This window comes from Bombus affinis, chromosome 8, assembly GCF_024516045.1.
Source record: "Bombus affinis isolate iyBomAffi1 chromosome 8, iyBomAffi1.2, whole genome shotgun sequence".
NCBI classification, from domain to species: Eukaryota; Metazoa; Arthropoda; class Insecta; order Hymenoptera; family Apidae; genus Bombus; species Bombus affinis.
The window spans coordinates 14903999-14923284 of record NC_066351.1 but is presented as its reverse complement, the minus strand read 5'-3'; the positions used below and the strand labels follow the sequence as shown (position 1 = coordinate 14923284).

General features: G+C 42.4%; 1 protein-coding gene across 10 annotated transcripts in view; it reads left to right on the top strand.

Moving 5' to 3' along the window:
* LOC126919089 (dystrophin, isoforms A/C/F/G/H) overlaps window positions 1-19286 on the top strand; it is a 434304-nt gene that overhangs the window by 134635 nt on the left and 280383 nt on the right. For all 10 annotated transcript variants that reach the window (XM_050727761.1, XM_050727759.1, XM_050727760.1 and 7 more), the window contains 3 exons: window positions 3145-3356; window positions 5972-6126; window positions 6401-6590. In XM_050727761.1, coding sequence (XP_050583718.1) covers window positions 3145-3356; window positions 5972-6126; window positions 6401-6590 — 557 coding nt within the window. The remainder of the gene's footprint in view (window positions 1-3144; window positions 3357-5971; window positions 6127-6400; window positions 6591-19286) is intronic.

The following is a 19286-nucleotide window of genomic DNA, read 5'->3' as shown; positions in this document are numbered from 1 at the left end:
GGCTATATGCTTTACTTATAGTTGTTTAAAGCTACTTAAAAGCAACGTGAAACACCAGCTCGCTTTATTATTATTTTTATTTATTAAAAAACTGGTATTTAGTATTAAAGTTAACACTGATACACACACACACGGTTTCTAACATATAATTTTATATAAACGCATTCATTACCAATAACAATTCGCAATTATTTCAATTGTCATAAAATTATAAAATATATTCATGCGATAATTAAAAAAACGAACAATCTCTGCGTTAACGATGCTGAAATTTCAAAGTCGCATTCGTGATGAGGATGACTGGGAGTTCAGCGACGCGATAGGTTCGTCCCTAGGTTGAAGAGTGTACGTGCCATCTTTAATGTCCCATCGAACACTTGTCACGCTTGTGACACGAGTTGAAAAGGGTAAGGCACGCGGGGTCTGAGTCGTAGGGGTCGATGAGAGCGAATTGCTCTTGTAATAAGTCATCGAGCGCAGCCACTAGAAGACAACCTCCTCGTCTTTTGCACGGTATCCCTTCAGAGACTCCGCGAGTGGGAGGGATGATAGATCAAGCCACTTTACTTCCGGTCCCGGGATCCGAGGCTCACGTAGCCACCCAGTCGGTGCTCTTTCCTCTTCACTTAGAAACATTAGTCTAGCATGCGTGGTTTGTCGGATTATATCAGTCTGCGAGACTAGCATATGCTTCCGGTTACGTGCGAATGCACTCTGATCGTAATTCTTCGTTCTCTGTCCGCCAGAAAATTAGCCACGATGATGTATCGATGCGAACGAAGTACGGTGATCGATCGGGTTTTCGTTTGGTTCTATAGGGTGGTTGAAGATTATGGAACGTTAAAAGTATGCGATATGGATATATAAATATTAAAGAATAAAATTTAATTGTATGTTGAATTCCGCGATGCTGAGTCTACAGCAGCCCGCGAATGATTCTTTTAATTGGGAAATATAACAAAGGATAGATAATGCGACGGGGAATATAATTGAGTTACGACGAAGATATAACAATTCTTTTAATACAATTAACGTGTAATAATTTTTTTAATTAGAAACGATTGAAGTTTTATTTGAAAATATTTGTAAATATCGTTTGGCACGTATTCGTCGGATTAATCGCAATTTCTACGATATTAATGGTTCCGTTTGTAATGGAAATATTCCACGAAATATTTCATACGCATAGCTAAAAGTTTCTGCGAAATTGTTTTCATTTCAATATGTATTTTTTTAGTTTTCAACGATATATAGATCTCTATATCATTCTAAATTGTGCTACTGTCTGGAAACAGCGGCTCGGTTGTAACAGCAAGGATCCGCTAAACTACGAATTGCCTCGAGTGCTTACGCGTTTGTCTCTCCTCGTGCATTGTAACAGGCAACTGGATTTGCTGTTTTCGAATATTATTACGCGAGCTCTAGATTACGATGTCTTCCATTCTCTGCCGTACAAAGCGGTGTTTTTCAACATATTCGTTAAAATTCTGTTTAAAAATCAACGATACGGTTCTTTTACAAATTACTCGCGATAATCCCAGCAGCGGTGGTAATAAAAATATTACGGAAAAACATTAGAGAATATTAACAGAGAGCGTATACCACGAGACAGTTTCGTTCCAGTCGTCTTTCGTAAGCATGCTAGCTTAACCACTTTAATCCTACGATATTTAGAGAGTGCGACGCTCTCAATCACGTTGTTTTCGTTTTAGCCTCGGTCCTGTTTGCCGGCACCCTGTCGCGAAACATCCTGTACATGCGTTGCATCATCAAAGGTACACTATAGAACCCCATTCTGCAGAGCTGTCCACGCGTGGTAATTCTGTTGTTACGGATGTTGAAACGCTGCCAATGCTTGCACCCCGCTTTTCCAGCTGCGCGTTCTTTCCCGCTAAGCTGCACCAGCTTGGACAGTTTCCAGCTGATTCCTCGTGTCTGGCGCGAATTTCAACGTGGATTTTAGCCTTGCTGAGAAGTGCTTCTTGATGCTCGACGAGCACGTGCCAGCGGCCGACTTCCTCGCGTTCGATTAACGAGCCTCTACACGATCGGCCGCTCTCGAATTCGAGCGTGCATCGTGTTTAACGTTCTCGTGTCAGAACGTTTAACCCTCTCGAGAACGATCAACGATCGATTATACGATTCCGTGATTCTTACGTTTATTTAAAATCTCCTTTGTTTCGTTCGACGAGCATTGAAATTGTCGTGGTAGCAGCGAATCGAAAGGATCGATTAATTGGAACGATTGTTCGAAAGCTTGGATAGGTTTATTTATTCATGCAGCCCTTGTTACGAACGTCATCGAATAGAATATAAGTTTAATTCCGTGTTCGACCTGGCTTTTTCGAATTGTTCTTGCAAAAGGATACTGATTGGTTATGATAACCGAGCAACGAGCTCCGGAGCTCCGTGTACTTTATCTTCGCTCTATTATTGGACTTTTGATTTACGTAAAAGGAGGAACCGTATGAAATGAATTTCTAACGAGACACAGATTGAATTTATTCCGTTTGTTGGCGGCAGCTTGTCTTCATAATCTATGTATGTTGTTTTAACAAGTTAATCCGCCGGCGCCCTTTTCGTTTCACGATGAATCGAATCGATCGTATCTTACAAGGCGAGTATTTCACTCTGCTGCGCTAATACTAAACACATAAATCATCACCTGTCGTGAAAAGCATTCGCTATCTGTGTCAACCATCTACATCAAAGACAGCCCCGCGTTTCAGCTCAATCTCCGACGATCCCCGTTCCTCAACAATTATTCTCTCCTCTATTTCGCTATAACTTTCCATCGGGTCACTGCTATATAACGAAACCAATTTTCCTACGTATATTCAACGTCCTACTAATTTTGTTTTTATCTTAAGATTAACTTTATAGATCTCGATAGAGTATAAACTTGCGATAAAAGAGTTTCTTAAGGTAACGAGATTTTGAGTCGCTTCCCTTAAAATTCTTGCCTTTTACGAAACACGCGCCAAATCTCGAGCTTTTCAACGACAGTGTGTATCACGCTTGACCGTTTTGATACAGCGACACACGAGAAGGTAGATACAAATTGTCGAAGAAATAGGAACAAAGGCGAAGATAGTGGCACACAGATCGTATGAAAACGGCACGTCCGTCCGATTATTGTTGCAGTTACGAAGCTGAGGGAGCACTGGGACGAAATGAACTCGAAAATGATGCAGAGGAAGACGGAGTTGGACGCGATGCTCGGGGACAGTCAGCGATACGAGGCCAAAAGGAACGAGGTGGAGGTCTGGTTGGCGCGAATGGAAACTCGGCTGGAGAAAATGCGGGCCGTCGGGCACACTGCCGATGTTCTCGAGGCACAGCTCCGGGAACAAAAGGTACGCTGGCATTTTTCTCCCTTTCTTAACCGAGCTGCATTAACCCGCGCGCGGACAACCGACCTCTCGGGGTCGTTCTCTTTATCTCCTCTTTATCTCTCTCGTGTCAATGGCCGTGCAACAGACAGAAGGCAACCGGTTCTCCCGTTTGATCGCAGCAATTTGCGTTGATTGCGATTAGGAGACTGAATGAACGATCATCTGGGAATTCCGTGTTATTGGCAGCGGTAAATGGTCTCGGTGCGTGCTTTAAATCGCGGAGTGTTGATTGATAATTACGACGATCGATTTTGGTCGCGTTCTAATTTTGCATAATTATATCGAATAACCTAGAATTCAGAGATATTTCCTCGCACTGTGAAAATCGCTTCTCCGCAGGATATATCAAGTGTATTATAGCTTGTATTGGTAAAAGACACATCTCTTGGGTGCAGCACCTAATCGCGTTAAGTGTCCACAGGTCGATATTTTATCTAGTCAGTTATCAAGGAAGATACAGTTGTAATTAACGTAACTACGTGTCTTTCGATTAAATTAAATACAAGTGAAGTACATATTATACGCGATGTCACGTTTGTTAACGACAGTAGCTCGTGTCACGAAGTCAGTTAAAAAAAGATTAAACTGTAGATATCGAGGAAGGAAAGTCGCAGATAGTGGAAACGTGGCGCTACTCTAACTATTCCTGTAACGTAACGATAATTTCGTGGATTTTAACGCATTACGCTGTAGAGGTTGAAAGAATCGTTGATACATTAGTGGCGAGCGTTTCAGACTTGGCAAGTGTTTGAACTTGAACTCGATTTTCATTGAAACGCTCGCGCAAATAAAGGAGCAACGTAGCAATCTCGAGAGCAGCGGTGCATTTGAAGTTGTAATAAGAGAAAGGAAACAAGAAGTCACGGAGAACGAGCGTTCCTTAAAACAATACGCATGACGTTAGCGCAAAATGTTCCTCGTATTCTACCAGTTTATTCCATTTTACCAGATCTCTGGCCCCGAGCTTGCCATTCTCAGTATGCACCTATCCAACCGTAAGTACGCTCACCAGCTTCCAGATAGACCGGTGATACAAGGCTACTCTGCTATACGCGGCTACTTGCTCGAGTTTTAACATCCCGTACACCGACCGCCCTTACCTGTCGCTTAGAAAACAATAAAAAAGAAGAAAAGTTCTCAGATATTAAATTTCATCCGCCATCAAGACAGTTGGTACTAATCTCATAATCTAATTATGTACCATCAGAAAATTACGCAAATGATCGAATAAAGTTACCCGGATAATCTAACCGGCTTGCATTTTCTGCGATTGCTCCAATAAAGAGAGAGAGAGGGGGGGAAGGGGGAGGAGAGGAGAGAAAAAAAAGAAGTGGATATAAAAAGAAACGGTCGCGAGTATAATGGCTGGCTAGAAGCTTCGTTACAGGCCGCGACCGCGATTAAAGAGAGCGAACGGATCGGTATTCATCCCGGCAGCTACTAACCTCTTTTTAGCAACGATCCGCTTTGTGTATCGGAATAACGCGACTCGTGGAGGGAAAAATGGTCGAGCAGTGCGCACGAGAGATAGGCGAAAGAACGGTCAAACTTCCAATCAACGCGAGATCGTGCCACGGCGTAGTACGTCACGCGGCCACAACTCTGTTTACATTGAAAAGAGCCGAATGGGCTATTCATGGGGTAATTTATTTCGTCGAACAACGCCTATATATTTGGAATTTGGGCTTCACCTTGATTCTAACGGCAATAGACCCGCCTCGTTTGTTGTCACTCTCGATCGTTGTCCTTTTGTACGCGTCCTTAACGACCGGCGGTATCATCGAACGTAAGCATTCTGCGTTCATTCTGTTACGACGCGCGAATCACAAAGGACGTACTACGTCGCATCGTTCCTTCTTTTAATTTCGTATTTCAAAAACTTCTCTTCCGATGTCCGAATATGGTGAGTGTTTAACAAGACGATACTTGAGGAACATCGAGATCGTTTATTCGATTACTGTAACGATTCATCGCGAGAGTTTTCACGGTTTTACGAAGTCCTAAGCTAACACTTCAGCCTTGTTTAATAGAACTTGATTCCGGTGTATGTTTCGTTTACAAAGGTTAGCTTTCCGGTGGCCAGATTCTTCCTCCCTCTTGGTACTTGCAATCGTAATTGATTAATTGATCCGTTTGTCGTTCGATTACATTTTCACGTCTCGTTTATCGGTTCATCTCGTTTTAAAATAGTTTCAATCTTCCCCTAATGGCAAAGTCCTTTCGATGGAAACGTTTCCTTTGAAATTAAAATCAAAGAAAATTTGTCGGGCGAACGCTATGAATAAGAACGCGTTTTTTTTTTCTTTTTTTTTTTTTGGTTCCTCGGCTTAATCTGGATTGTCGTAAGTTTTCTCGACGCGAATCGCGGTCGCCGACCGACCAAATAAAAGTTTCCACGGCACGGGATGCCACCGTGAAAGATGAAAGCCGGGCCTCCCTCTCTAGGAAGATTTAACTTTCGCGAGTTATCGAGGGACGCGACTTTCGAGTCTGACGGAGCCGCTCGCGATATAAGTTTACCGCCTCCACGGTGACCTGTCCGCCTCATCTTATTTCGACGCCGTTCGTGCTTGCAGTCGTTCCACGCGGAGCTCCACCAGTACAAGCATCAGATCGAACAGTTCAATCAGCTGACGCAGAAGCTGATAGCCGTTTATCAGGAGGACGACACGACTCGCGTGAAAAAGATGACGGAGACTATCAATCAGAGATACAACAATCTCAACACCAGGTATGCCTCGATTATAGTTTTATTCGCACTATCTTAGTATCGTGGAAAATTGTCAAGTAGAAATTTCTAATTTTAAAGTCCGCAGTGTATGATTTGAAAATGCTCGATTCGACTCGATTTATTTAAACGTTTCGAACGCGGTTGATAGAATTTTTATAGTAGAAGTTATTCTTTCGCGATTTCGTTCTTGCGTTTGCCATTGAAGCGAATTCTGTCGTTTCGAACAGACTATCTGAATCGCGATGAAAGGCTATATCTATTAAATCCTTCTTAGTATCATCAATCGAGGAAAACTGCTTCATTCCGCGATGAACTCCCTCCACAACTTCGACCGGTCCCTGGACAAGTTCTTGGCTTGGTTGAGCGAAGCTGAGTCCTCGATGGAGGGATTGGAAGCGGAGGCCGATCGACTTGGCGGACGACGAGACCAGGGTGCGCTCAGACGACCGCAACATCAGCTTAAGGTAAGTCCCATTTTTGCTTGTACGAACTCGCCAATCGCGAGTTCTTATCGGCTAGGCTTTTGTTACGTATCGCGATTGTTCTTGATAGTCGGAACACAGCAATCTCGTACTTTAAGAAGAAATCTTTTCGCTGTTGATATTTCCGGCGAAAAATCACGTAAAGATTTCAATTCTTCCAATCCATATTTTTATTTGGGTAAAATAATTAGTCGCGAGTTTATTTGATACTGTAACAAATACAAAATTAAATTTAAAATTATGATTCATATACTCCAGAAAGTTTAAAATTATTTCGTAATTGCAAAGGTATAATACATACTAAACTCGATAATGATATTTCCGAGAAATAAATCGCGTCGATGGCGAAGTTGAAAAAACTGGCCATCCCTTGTACGTAGAAATATTCCACGCGATTTACGAATAGCTGAGGCAGGTGATTTCGCACAAATCAACGCGTTTCGAACGTAAACGGGATCGACGTAATTCATGTCTGGTTAGGTCGTAACATTCCTCGAGACGTTATAACGGTGGTGGTCAAGACGGGAAACCAGATCTGTATAGGTCACGTATTGACTCGAGAAGGTTTTACGGCTTCGATTGATTGCCATAAAAGTGTGTCGGACGTGGCAGGCCGTGTATCGGTATACCCATTAAAAGGAAGATGCTCGATATCGTATATCGGTGTAACGCGGTAGCGGCCTATCAGCCTCTGTGCGAAAGCTTCTTCTGGTTTTGCGTTCTGTTCTTCTCAGACGCAGATACTTGAGAGGAAAAAACAAAAATTGCAAGAATTTTCTTTCAAGAGTTATTACTTTATCGAACGATTACCGATATTTTAAGGTAAATACGCGACGTACCTAGGCACATTGCGTTTCAGAAAGTCCGTTTTTCATATTCTACTACGAACTAGTTCTCTAAACAATTAGCATTCCCTGTGCTAACTGAACTTCTCAGTAATGCGCAGACGAGAAAACTTTGCCTCTCTACATACAAGGTAGTTTGCAGTAGCATGAAATTGTAACGAACTCTACTCGCGTATATTCTCCGACCTCAAAAACAATAGTCACACAGTCTAATCTTATTCGAAAGCGATTAAGATTAGCGATTAAAATCAGTATAAGTATAGAGAAGAATATGCGAATGAAAAGGAGAAAAAGTCATAGAGAGTGACATTGGTTAGGATGATCAAAGTTAGTCATAGCGTTATGAATTTAAAAAATCACAGATTCGAATCCCTACAGCTCGAAAAAGAAAATTCCTCGCCTTCCGACGATATGCATTCAAAAGTGTTACACTCTCTCCTACGCATTAGCCCGAACACGCATAAGATCGTGTCTCGTTGAAGCTTACAGGTTATCGATAATCGAGAAATCTAAACGGCAAACGATGTAAGCGCCGAAATTAAAAAAGTTTAAATTATTTTCCAGAATAGAATCGCATTGTGTGCAAGCACGAAATAAATACTGTAAATCCCGAAGTATTTTATTTTAGATTCTAAGATACTCGAAACGTAGAGTGAAATTTTACGCGAATAGCTTTAATCTATGTTAGAAATTTTTATTTCTGGAATATTACATCGTTTCCCACTTAAACTCTTTGATCGCGGATGGAGATAGAACGAGGTCGAAATGTAAGACGCAAAGGTCGGGGTAAAAATATGCGTCATTAAGGAAATCTATAGGGAGACGAGAAAGTTCATTCGTCGTAACCTGCTTCCTATACGAATCGTGACGATAATCGCAATGAGAATCCTCCCCCGTCGAATACGTCTGTTTACAATTCCGTGGAACCGATGGACCATTCGCAGAATCAAATTGATATTGTAGCGTACGCGGTACGGCCTATTGCTCCATTTCGATGAAATTAATCTATAATCGTCCTCGCGTAACGAACAAACGGCACACGATTCCGGGAAATTAGCTTATAATATTGTTTGGCTGCCTACGCATTAACATCGGGATATTCTTTCCTTTGTCTGCTTTGTTCGATGCTTTTCTCCCATCTCGTCGACTGTTTGTTTTATCGAAAAGGGTTCAATTTTGGGCGTTTGAGGATCGATCGCATTGCATTTCGTAGGTAAACTCGTACATTTTATATGACAATGTCGCGTTCAATTTGGAATTACGTTATGAAGGGTTTATCCATTTCCGCTTTATGCATTTTTCTTAGTATAATGTTTAATTTGATCGACTTTTCACGTTATTCGTAAAATCGTGTACTCTTTGTTTGTTATTATTATGTATATAGTTTTAATCTTTCGCTTCTCCGTGTCGAAAAGTTTCAAATAGGTGGAAATGCATTAATTCCATTTTATCTGTGAACACGAATGAAGTTATTGTTCTAAAATATTCGTGGCATTTATCAATGTCTCTCAATAATTTTCACTATATTCAGGCTGTGGTTGTGTTTAAAATTATCGATGCCAAATGAACAGGGACGGTATAAATTTTCGATGACGAAAGTCCAGTCGCACGGTTGCGCGACCGCGTGTCCGCGAAATGTAATTTCCATGCACCTCATCGGCGAACAGACGACGGCATTGATTATTCGATAAACAGTTGGATAACTGATTGGAATCAATCACTCGATAAATCCCGAGTATCGGGGACGAAAGGAAAATCGCCTCTGCGGCTTCCACGCTGTCCGACCGCTTGTCCAATAATAGCGATCATTGAAAATCAATGTTATTTGCCGTGCAACCTGATTATATCTACGCGCTGCAATGCGCAATAACAATTAGCCGGATCTATTTCAATTACAAGTTCTCTCTTTTGCCGCACGGTGCTTCGACGATTTCGTTTCGGTTTCGATTTCGCTCAGATTCCGTTTCGATTTCGTTCCGCTTTCGTTTCGCGGCTATTTTTGTTTTGGCGCCTGCGATTTTTCATTGGACTCGAATTTTAAAAGCAAACACCGCGCGTAATTCCTATTTACCAATCCCCAGTGTTCGCGTTCCACTTTATCCCTTTCCATTCGTATCTCTCGCGTGACAATTTATCGAACTCGTTTGGCCGTGTTTAATGTTCTTGAAAAGCGTAATGCTGGTCGGCTCAGTCGAACCGGAAAATAGTATGCCTATGCGCACCGTCCGTAATTAAGTGTCGCAGTTGGTGCTCGCTGAAAGCTGCAAAGCTGCGTGTTGTCCCTTTATCGCCAATCGTCTCGGTTCACGTGGAATTTATACATCTTTCGATCAATTTAACGCGGAACTGTGTGTCGAACGAGCCATGCTCGAATCATCGCAGCATGCCGAGTTTGTTAATTTCATCGATGCAGCGTAAAATGTTGCGGTCGTGCAAACGTATCCCGTTCCACGGCGCTGCTACGTCGATTGCAAATAGGAATTAATTTCGAACGCCGCTCGGTGAGCTTCTCGAGATGTACACCCAGATGCGGTGTTACGCCGCCACGAATTCAAATCGACAGATGCATCCATGCTCGTCGTCGATCGCGCTCTCTGGCTCGATTATCCTTAGTTGCTACAGACTTGCAGAGATGGGTTCGAGTTGCCTGCAATTAGTTTCGTTCATGCTGTGCCGTAGAAATATCGAAAGAATAATTGTCGAACGTTAATGCTATTTAGTGCACGCGAGCAATCAGCCGAGTTGTCCGGTTTTCACAAATGCACGCGGAACAGGGCGTGGGCCAGAAATTACATCCCGGTGACTAATGCCGCCTGGACAGCTGCTTCCACTCGTTAAACCTCGAGGTAGGTAGGAGCCGCGTTATCGATTGGCATTTGTAATAAAAACGAGGCAACGAAACTTGGCTCCGTACGTCGCGTCAAATCCACCCTTTGCCTCATTATCCATCTTGGTTTTACTTTCACCTCTTCCACCAGACGTTTCTTACCTTCGAAAAGTTAGTCTACAATTTCCATCGATCTAACGGCAGTCGATTCTTAAAGTTTCGAATTCTCGAATTTCGTAGGAACTGAAGGTTGAAAAGGCTTCGATTTACTGGAAACGCGCGTACGTTCCAACTAACGTACACTTGCAACGGTATCGCGATATTATCGATGTATCGTAGACAACGCAGACTACGCTATCGTACAGTTAGCAACGCCAAGAAACAATGTAATTCCGCAGGCGAAGTTCACGGTTGTCGTCGCGATGCTACTAATGACTCACCGACCCGGTTCGACCGGAACGTAACTCATGCATGCATAGCGTCTCCGTCTTTCGAGAGCACATCCGGAGGAATTCCTAATACCTTCGTCCATGCTGCACCACGCTCCCGTGTGCATGAATTGCGATTTGTCGGGCACGAGTTATGGCCGTCCGATATTGGATCGCGGCTAGAATTACTTGGAATCGAAACGGGACGTTTCATGGGTAGCCCATGGGACTGGCAAATAAATACGTTCAAGAAGATCGAGATTCTTTTACGATATTAATATTTACGCTTGGAAAAGCTGGAACCTCGGGGATCTGGGGAAAAACTCGATCGATGTTTGATGATGACTTTTTCCCTTTTGCCGGGCAACGTATCGGTTCCATTTGTTTTTTCTGATTTCTCGAAGATAGGATAACGTTTGATATATACAGCGTCTACAAGAAGTATTTGCACATAATCTTGCTTTGCGAGCAAACATTTCTTTTTCTCATCAGTTTTTATATTTCATAAAGAAGCTACTAAGCGATATGTTATATAATATACTTGGATCTAATGAATTAATTTGCAAATGGAATAATAAATACTATGGCGTATAAATGTTTTCTGTAGCCGGTGTTAGTCTGGATAACGACAGAGCGAAAGAAAGATCATCCAGAAAGATTATACTTCAATCACGGTAAAACATGAAAGGTCAACAAGGACTTATCTTCTCGTGAAAGGATTTTCTAAAGGCGACGCGTTAAAAAAGAATTTCAAAAATACTAAAACACCTCGATTCTAGCAAGTCTATTAAAATGTAAAATTATTCTACTTATAGCACCAGAGAATAGCACAAAATTTCGTTCCATGGAAGTTCCATCTGTTTCACATTCGCAGTTTAAAATCTTCTCCCATGAAAAGTCACATTTGCAAGTATTTTCAACGATAGCACGGAGAGGTTTTCGCGTCTTTAAAATTCTGCGAGGCTCGCCTACGTTTCCGTTAGATTCGAAAACCACGAGAGGCAAGTAGGTCACGAATTTCCAATGAAGCTTCGCAACGCGGTAGCGCGTCGCCCAAGGTTGCTTTTAGGCTTCTTGTCATTTTGCGCCGTGGCTGGAGTTCGATGGCTTTACGAACCGTTTACACGGAAAGTAGGGTTCATCGATCGAGGAGAAACGCCACGGGAGTCGCTTACGTGACCTGAACTTTCGTTTCGCCCCCCTGTGTCGGACAAAGAGGCCTGTCCCTTTTCTCATATTCATGGTAAACATACCGTACAGGCTGGTTCGTTAAATCAAGCCTAGCGTGGCTAATTCGCTTTAACGCAATTTCACCTGGTTTTATTTTTTCAACGTGCCACGCGACCAACCCCTAGCCTATTCAGGGATGCGCTTGCTTCTTCATACGGCGACACCCTTGCCTGCACAAATGGGATGTACAAAATTGCAGTCGACTAGAGGCAACGAATTTCACTCGTGTCCGTCCACGAGGTTGTGACAACGTAACCGGACTTTCCATTCGGTCAATTTGCCCCTTTCGTTGCGTGTTAAAGCGTTCAATGCCGAATCGCGACTGAAAATGGGATGGGGATTGGGTTCTGCTAGAATTGACATCGATAAAGGGAGAATGTCATAGAATGACACGTTGAAAGCGCATTGTGCGTATACCTCGACCTTGCGACTGCGGGGTTAATATTAATATAACAATGGGAGCGTTCTGGCGGAAAAAAGCTTGCTCTTAGTAAATACCACAGGTTCGTAGCGGTCCAGCGAAACCCGGAACGCGCTTTTAATGTTGAGCATTTAGTATGTGTTCCGGTGATGTAAGGCCTTCCTGCATTACGTCTTCTGTCTAGAACCTCTAGCCACGACGAAAGCGTGGGTGATCTCTCAGTGTTATTTCGCAGCGTTGAATTCATTGCTGTTGGAGGTATTCGCGTTTTCGACAAACGTTATCGCAGTCACTGTTGAGCATAAATATTCGTAACTCTGTTTTATGGGTATAAGCGAGGGAATCTAACGTCGTTAAATTTTGTACGCCGAAAGAAACGGTAATCTTACGTTTTCGTGCGAACAATTTGAAAATAGAATTTTCGTACGACGGGATTCCGTGTATAAGGCAGACACACACAGCGACAGGAGAATGGGAAAAGTTGCGGACTTTTTCTCGGGGGTGCGAAGGTCATGATAAAGCGAAAGAATCGGTTGGCTACTTTCCCTTTCTCTCCCACAGGCGAAACGCAGCCGAAGGATCGATAGAGGAACGCCTTCGCGGCGTGAACGACCGCGCCGACGATGATATTCTTCGCTCCTAATAGTCGTTGTTCCATTATAACGCCGAATACTTTTCGCGACTCTCCGGCTAGAGGAGAGGAAAAGTGGTGTTCGTGTTTTTTATGCGTGGCGCATCCGGCGAGTTTCTGCGTCTCGCGACCAAAAGGACACCGTATAACGGAAATTTATAAGTGGAAGCGAGCGCTGGCGCACACACGGCCACGAATCGCGCTACTAAATCACGACGCCAAGTTTTTTCTTCTCTGGCAACAGAAATTATATCTAAAAGGGAAGGCTACGCTCGGTCTATCGCGGGGAAAAAAGCCGGGCTCTTCCCAGTTCCTTGTTTTGCATAATCGCGAAACTCGTATGCGCTTCTTGGTCGCGGTACCTCTTTTATATTTTTCTCTCCGCTTCAACAACCGTCCGTTCGGTAAACTTCGTTAGCCTTTCAACGAAGGCGCATTAAGAATCTCTCTCTTTCTCTCTCTCTTTGCTTCTCTTGGCTGGTAATTTTTAAAATCGCTGCAGCACGGCAAAGTGCATTTAACGAACTCCACCCTCGTGGCTGCCGTCCGAGCAGAAAGGAAACGTTTTCAACGAGTTTATCAGGCGACAGTCTCGCGTTCGTGGGTCGCAGCGGTGAATTAATGTTTCGAATTTACCGTTTGATCGTTGCATGTTCACCGTGTAATCGCTCAGCGAATAACGACCGCTTAGGGTGACTGTTCACTGGCCCGGTCGTTTTTTTCTTCCCTTCACGGACCTGCGAGTTACACAGCCTCGCTGTGTGTCTGTTGATTTCTCGCGATACATTGCTGTTAACAACTACGCTTATCTTCGTTGATTTTCTATGAGCTTTATCAAAGTCGATTTCGTTCGACGAGTTTTCGTCGCTGAAGGAAGCGCCGGGTGGGCGAAACTGAAAAGCGCCATGGCGCAAATGAAACGCGGAAGTCGTAAAGGGCACGGAGAGGGTGGGTGACGAAAGAGGTCGGGAAAGAATCTCGTAAAATACGGATATAAAAGCAACGGGTACGGGCAGGCAGGCTCCTAGCAAGTTTCTCCATTAAGGGGTAAAATTCGAGAGGCGGGTGTTTCTCGTTCGACAACGGTCACATCTTCACCCTTACACCACCCCCTCAAGCGACCATGATAAATGGAACGCCATGAAGTCGAGGCGTTAAACGCATCGCTACGAGAATTCCTTTTTCCGTGTTTTAATTGCTTTAGCATCGAGCGTACTTCGAATTGGAAAATTTTGTTGGAATCTCTCCCCCCCCCCCCTCCTCCGTGTTTTATAGTTCAATTGGCAAAATTCCACCTGAATATTTCATGGTTAAAATTCAATCAAATTTTTTAGCATTTTCTTCCACGTTCTTTTTTACGTTGTGTTTCATATATTATTCTGTTGGAAAAATATAAAAAATCTTTGTACATTTTCGGAAAACGAAGCTTTTCGCGTATCACATTTTCATCATGCTTCGTATTCTCGTTATTATCTGTCTCTGTCTGTCTTCGTATCGTTTCTCCATCCTCCTACAACTTAGATGATACGTGCGATTTAACGAGAAAGGGGTTGTTCGCGATCGAAACGGTACGCGCATGCGCTCTCGGCTTCTTCAGAGGGCGGTAGCCGACAATGTTGGTAGAATTGCAAGGTCGGTAACGCAGGAGGGATGGTTTTCCTCTCGAAAGGGTAGTTTTCTCGAATTCCGGTTACCGACTTTGGGTGGCGATGTTATCAGCCGGTTCCTCGATGGAGAATTGCTATTCCGTGGCAGAATACATTCGATTTTCTAGCGTTTCTGCCCAAGATCTTAACCGCCAGTCGATACCGAAAGCGACTGGAAATATTTTGCAGGTTTCTGTCGCGTTTTATCTTTTACTTATCCTACGCTAATATACTAAAAAGTCTCGTTATCTATCTAAGATCATCGATTCGTATCGTCTACTGTAAACTTTACAAAGCTGGAATTATCGAAATATTCTTTTTACATCTAAGCTTTGTCGTTACGAAAGATGTTCGCTTTTTTCTAAATTTTAGATGCTCTAGGTTCTCTTATTATTATTTCCAGTAAATTTTGCAAACATACGCGCTGCCGTTTCAATTTTTCTTCCTCGGTGGAGCAAATCGTAAAGAAGGATTTCAAGTTAGCTTTTTTTCAAAAGTGAGTTCAGAGAAATGTTGGATTTTGACAACGTCGTTTTGGTCTATCGACGGTATCGAGCAAGAATCCATAAGGAACGGAAAAAGGCGATGATTTATGGTTGCTGGAGATTGGATCGATTCACCGACAGTCTCGATATTGTCGCTTTTGTGCGACGCTGTGTCATCTTCATTGTTTCGAAAAAAAACCAATCTCGCGATAATTCCGGAATTCGCGGCGGGCAATAACTTCGGTTATCGGCGATAAATCATCAATTGGATGAACCGCTTTTCCGTTCCCTGAAACAGATACCATCACGACAAATATTTCATTCTTGAATTTCATCTGTTTAAGCAAAAAGAGACTGGTCTCATTAGAGCGCCAGCGATATGCCTGCCAATTTATCAAACCTTTTTTCGCTTCACAGTTTTAAATTTCAGATGTTTATCTTTTTCGTCCCCTCTAAAAACTATCGTTGTTTTTCTTTCTTTTCTACTTTGTAATAAACAAAAATATATCGCAGTTTTGTTTTCACAGCTGTCACAACGCGTGCGACGTTTTATCTTTTTGTGCGCAAATCCGTATTACGCATTTGTCATTTTTGTTAGCAGAATTTCCCGCCATCCTTTGTATTTTCATTTTCCTACGATTTTTTTCTAATTGTAATTTACATCGAGCTCACGCTGTCGCAGAGATCGTTGAGACAACAAGGTCGCAAAGCTTTTGAAAACTTCGTGGGAATATAATTAAAATTAATCAATGGGCACGTTGATAGCGACGAAAATCAGTTAACGAAATTAAAAAGAAAAAATAAATTAATGTTTATATCAAAACGATCTCGAGAAAGGGAGAAAGTAATTCAGCGACAGAGAAATAAAAAGGAAAAAGATCGCGGTTATGGAAGTTAAAAGTTTGTCGCGGTATAGCAAGTAGATAATTCATGGCGCAAAGTCAGCAGTGCACGTATGAATACATCTCGGAACTTGCGAGCGTCCGTTTAAATTTATACCCAGGAAAATTAGTTTTGTTGAATCTAGCAAGCTAGCAATCGTGGCTTGTAAAAGCAACGTTTATTTGCTCTAATTGCTTATGTAATTACGTCGTGGAGAAAGCGCTTTTAATCGGAACACTTCGCGACCGCGGCAAATTACATCGGTAATTAGACAGTCATTCGTAAATCGCTCGTTCGCCAAATGTATTTTCTTTTTACTAAATCTATCTTTTATTAGTCAAAAACAAAAATTAAAAATAAAAAAAAAAAAAGAGAGAGAAAAACGAAACCGTGATCGTCCTTTGATTGACGCAAGTGTCATTGAACCAATGTACGTTAATTATTCGTAATATAACGTTGCTGGAATTTCACGAAATCAATACACATAGTTGCGTAACTTGCACAGCCCAGATTACGGATGCAACAATTTTATATCTGAATCTACTGAAAATTTTAACGTAATCCTAAAAGTGTATTACGACGATGTAACGTAGTTTGGATTGAAATTTTCGTATTTTATAAACCCTTGATCGTATTAAAACGTCAAATATCCAGATTTCCCTTTTTCGATTTCGCGTGTGAAGCTTCTGCCTTGTAATTCGTTTGGCTCGAACGTTTAATTGAAAAAAGATATTATTTAATCTTCTATCAAATTATGTTATTCTCTATATTATGACCTGCATTCGGAAGCCGCACCGATCAATTCTATATAAATTGGAAAGCGTAAAACGACGATTACCATTATTTGTGGCATATTCTCGCGATAAGAGAACTTAAGCAAGTAAGTCGTTGGTTCCTCGAAATTTAAACGTTAATCACGTAACTCTAACGTAATCGAGAAATTTGCAAAAAAAATGGTATCGATCGTTTCGATTCTCGAGCATTTCGTACAACGCAACGTTCCAATCGATCGTTCGTTGACACAGTAGAATTTACACTGTCGTCGAGTGTCTGCTTTTCTTTTGGATCTGCCGGTGACTCAATGGATGTACTAGTTTGTAGTTCTGTTACTAAAGGATCTGGGTTGGACGGACAAACCAGCGAGAATATCTGAGATAACGTTGCGAGCAAATGTCGCCGCCTGCCGATTCACCGAAAAGCCTCGCAGACTTTACAGTACCGTACTCGCAACGAGTACACGGCTACACGTGGGGTGAGTCGCTCGGAACAAGCGTGGAAAACCATTACAACCGCGTCTGTATTTTCACAATTTTCCCAGTAATGGCCATTCAGGAGAAGCGCGGCTTTTTAAAACCACGATTGCCGTGTTTGAATTAAAAATACGCAATAAAAGAAATGCACTCGGCCGCGTTCCGCGACATTCACCCCCTTTTACCACAGCATCGTCCTTTTCCATTTTTCGGCACGGTTAATTAACGGACGATGCCGGGAATTTTCCATTGTCATACTCCTTTCCCTCCTTTCATTGATCGTTTTGGAATCGTTGCTCGATATAATCCATACACCTGTACCTATTAGAATTATCCTATTTTTTTGGAATTTTTTACTTTTTACGACCTACCTGTAATTACGTTCCTTCTAAAAGCGAAAGAGATTTTCAATGAATTTTTAGAATATTCCCATATTTGTTATTTTCTTCAGAATAATTCAAGATTTAGAGGGATGCATATCATAGTCGTGTAAATCAAGATTTTGACAAGTTCGTCACTTACTTTAAAAATATCGTCTCTTAGTTTCATAATTAATCATTTAATAACTGTATACCCTGCCACGATACGTTTTCCGGATATTTTATATCGGATTGTTTATAAGAATAAATTCAGACCGGTATTTTCCGAGCGATAACAGCGAATTGACTTACGTTATTACGAACTGTGCTCCATCGTTTCGCCATTTTAGTATATCGCTTACGTTTTCAACGCTGTCTCTATATTACTTTCGTTCTTATTTCGTCCTACCTGATAAACACATCACGTAGGGACACTCTGGTACTTTCGATCGATTCATTTCGTACATTTTCGTGCAACGCGAGACAATGGTACGGACGATATCTGCCCGTATGTCCGCGGCAACAGCTCTTTGTACAGCCGTCCCAAAACGGGAACAAAGCAGTCTCGCTAAACCGTCGGATAACAGTTCCACAAACTCATGCAAAAAAAAAAAAGAACTTAGTTACCAGAAAAGGAGTACGTACAAAGCGCGCGCAAGCCCTCTACGATTTTCCAACTATCCCTTCTTTTGTACTAATTGAAACGTATCATCCGACGCACAATGGCTATCGCGTCGTTCTTATTCAAACTGCTATCGCAACGAATAAAAGAGCCGCGGTACAGGGGCCGAATGTTCGTTTGAACAAATTTTTTTCAAACGAACGGCTACATGAATTACCAACCACGCTGTTCGCGTACGAACGTCGCGCGCACGAAATTCGACATTTTCATTTCTCTCCTCTCACAAAGATAGTTTCTTTGCTTTTTTGACCAGAAATAATTAGTGGCGGGTGCTCGACCCTCTGTTATAAGGGTGATATTTTTGGTCTCTCTCCAAAAGTCCCGACGGTGTAAGAGCATCATCAGCGTGGTCTGGTTGTTCTCTCGGGCCAGGTAATAGCGAGTCGAAACGAGGGATTCCGCGCAAAGAATTTTTTCCCTCTACCACCCCGTTACACTCCTTTTGCGTTTTTTCTGTCTCTCATCGTTTTCGGTTTAGTTGGTGCGAAACGGTCGAATGAAATTAAGGAAGAAAAAAAAGGAAAGGAAAGAAGGTAGAGAAGAAGGGGCGGCATAGAGAAATAGAAAACGGGAGAAGTTGAGAAAGGACGAGGGAAGAAACACGATTGTGATCACAGGGGAGGGAAACCTTTGGCGCGAGAAACAGGTCGGCCGCGTTCTTTTGAAACGTCGACATTTTCGATTCCCCCGGCGATTCTCGCGGCTAGGACATCCCAAGAAGATAAGGAATTCCGGAAAAATCGTGGGTCCCGTCTGAATATGGACGTTGACGCGTCCCCGGGGATAATCTTGCTGTACTTCTTCCTCGAGCAACCTCGCTTCTTCGCTTCTTTTTACGCGTTTCCAAACACTGAATACAGATTCGACGTTTGCAACGACGTAAGAGTTCGATGTAACCTCCGATGGACGCGTAAATATCGTTTTGTCTCGGGCTCTTTTCCCTCTATTCTTTGTCCTCGTTTGTTATTCAACGCGGGAAATGGGATTACAGT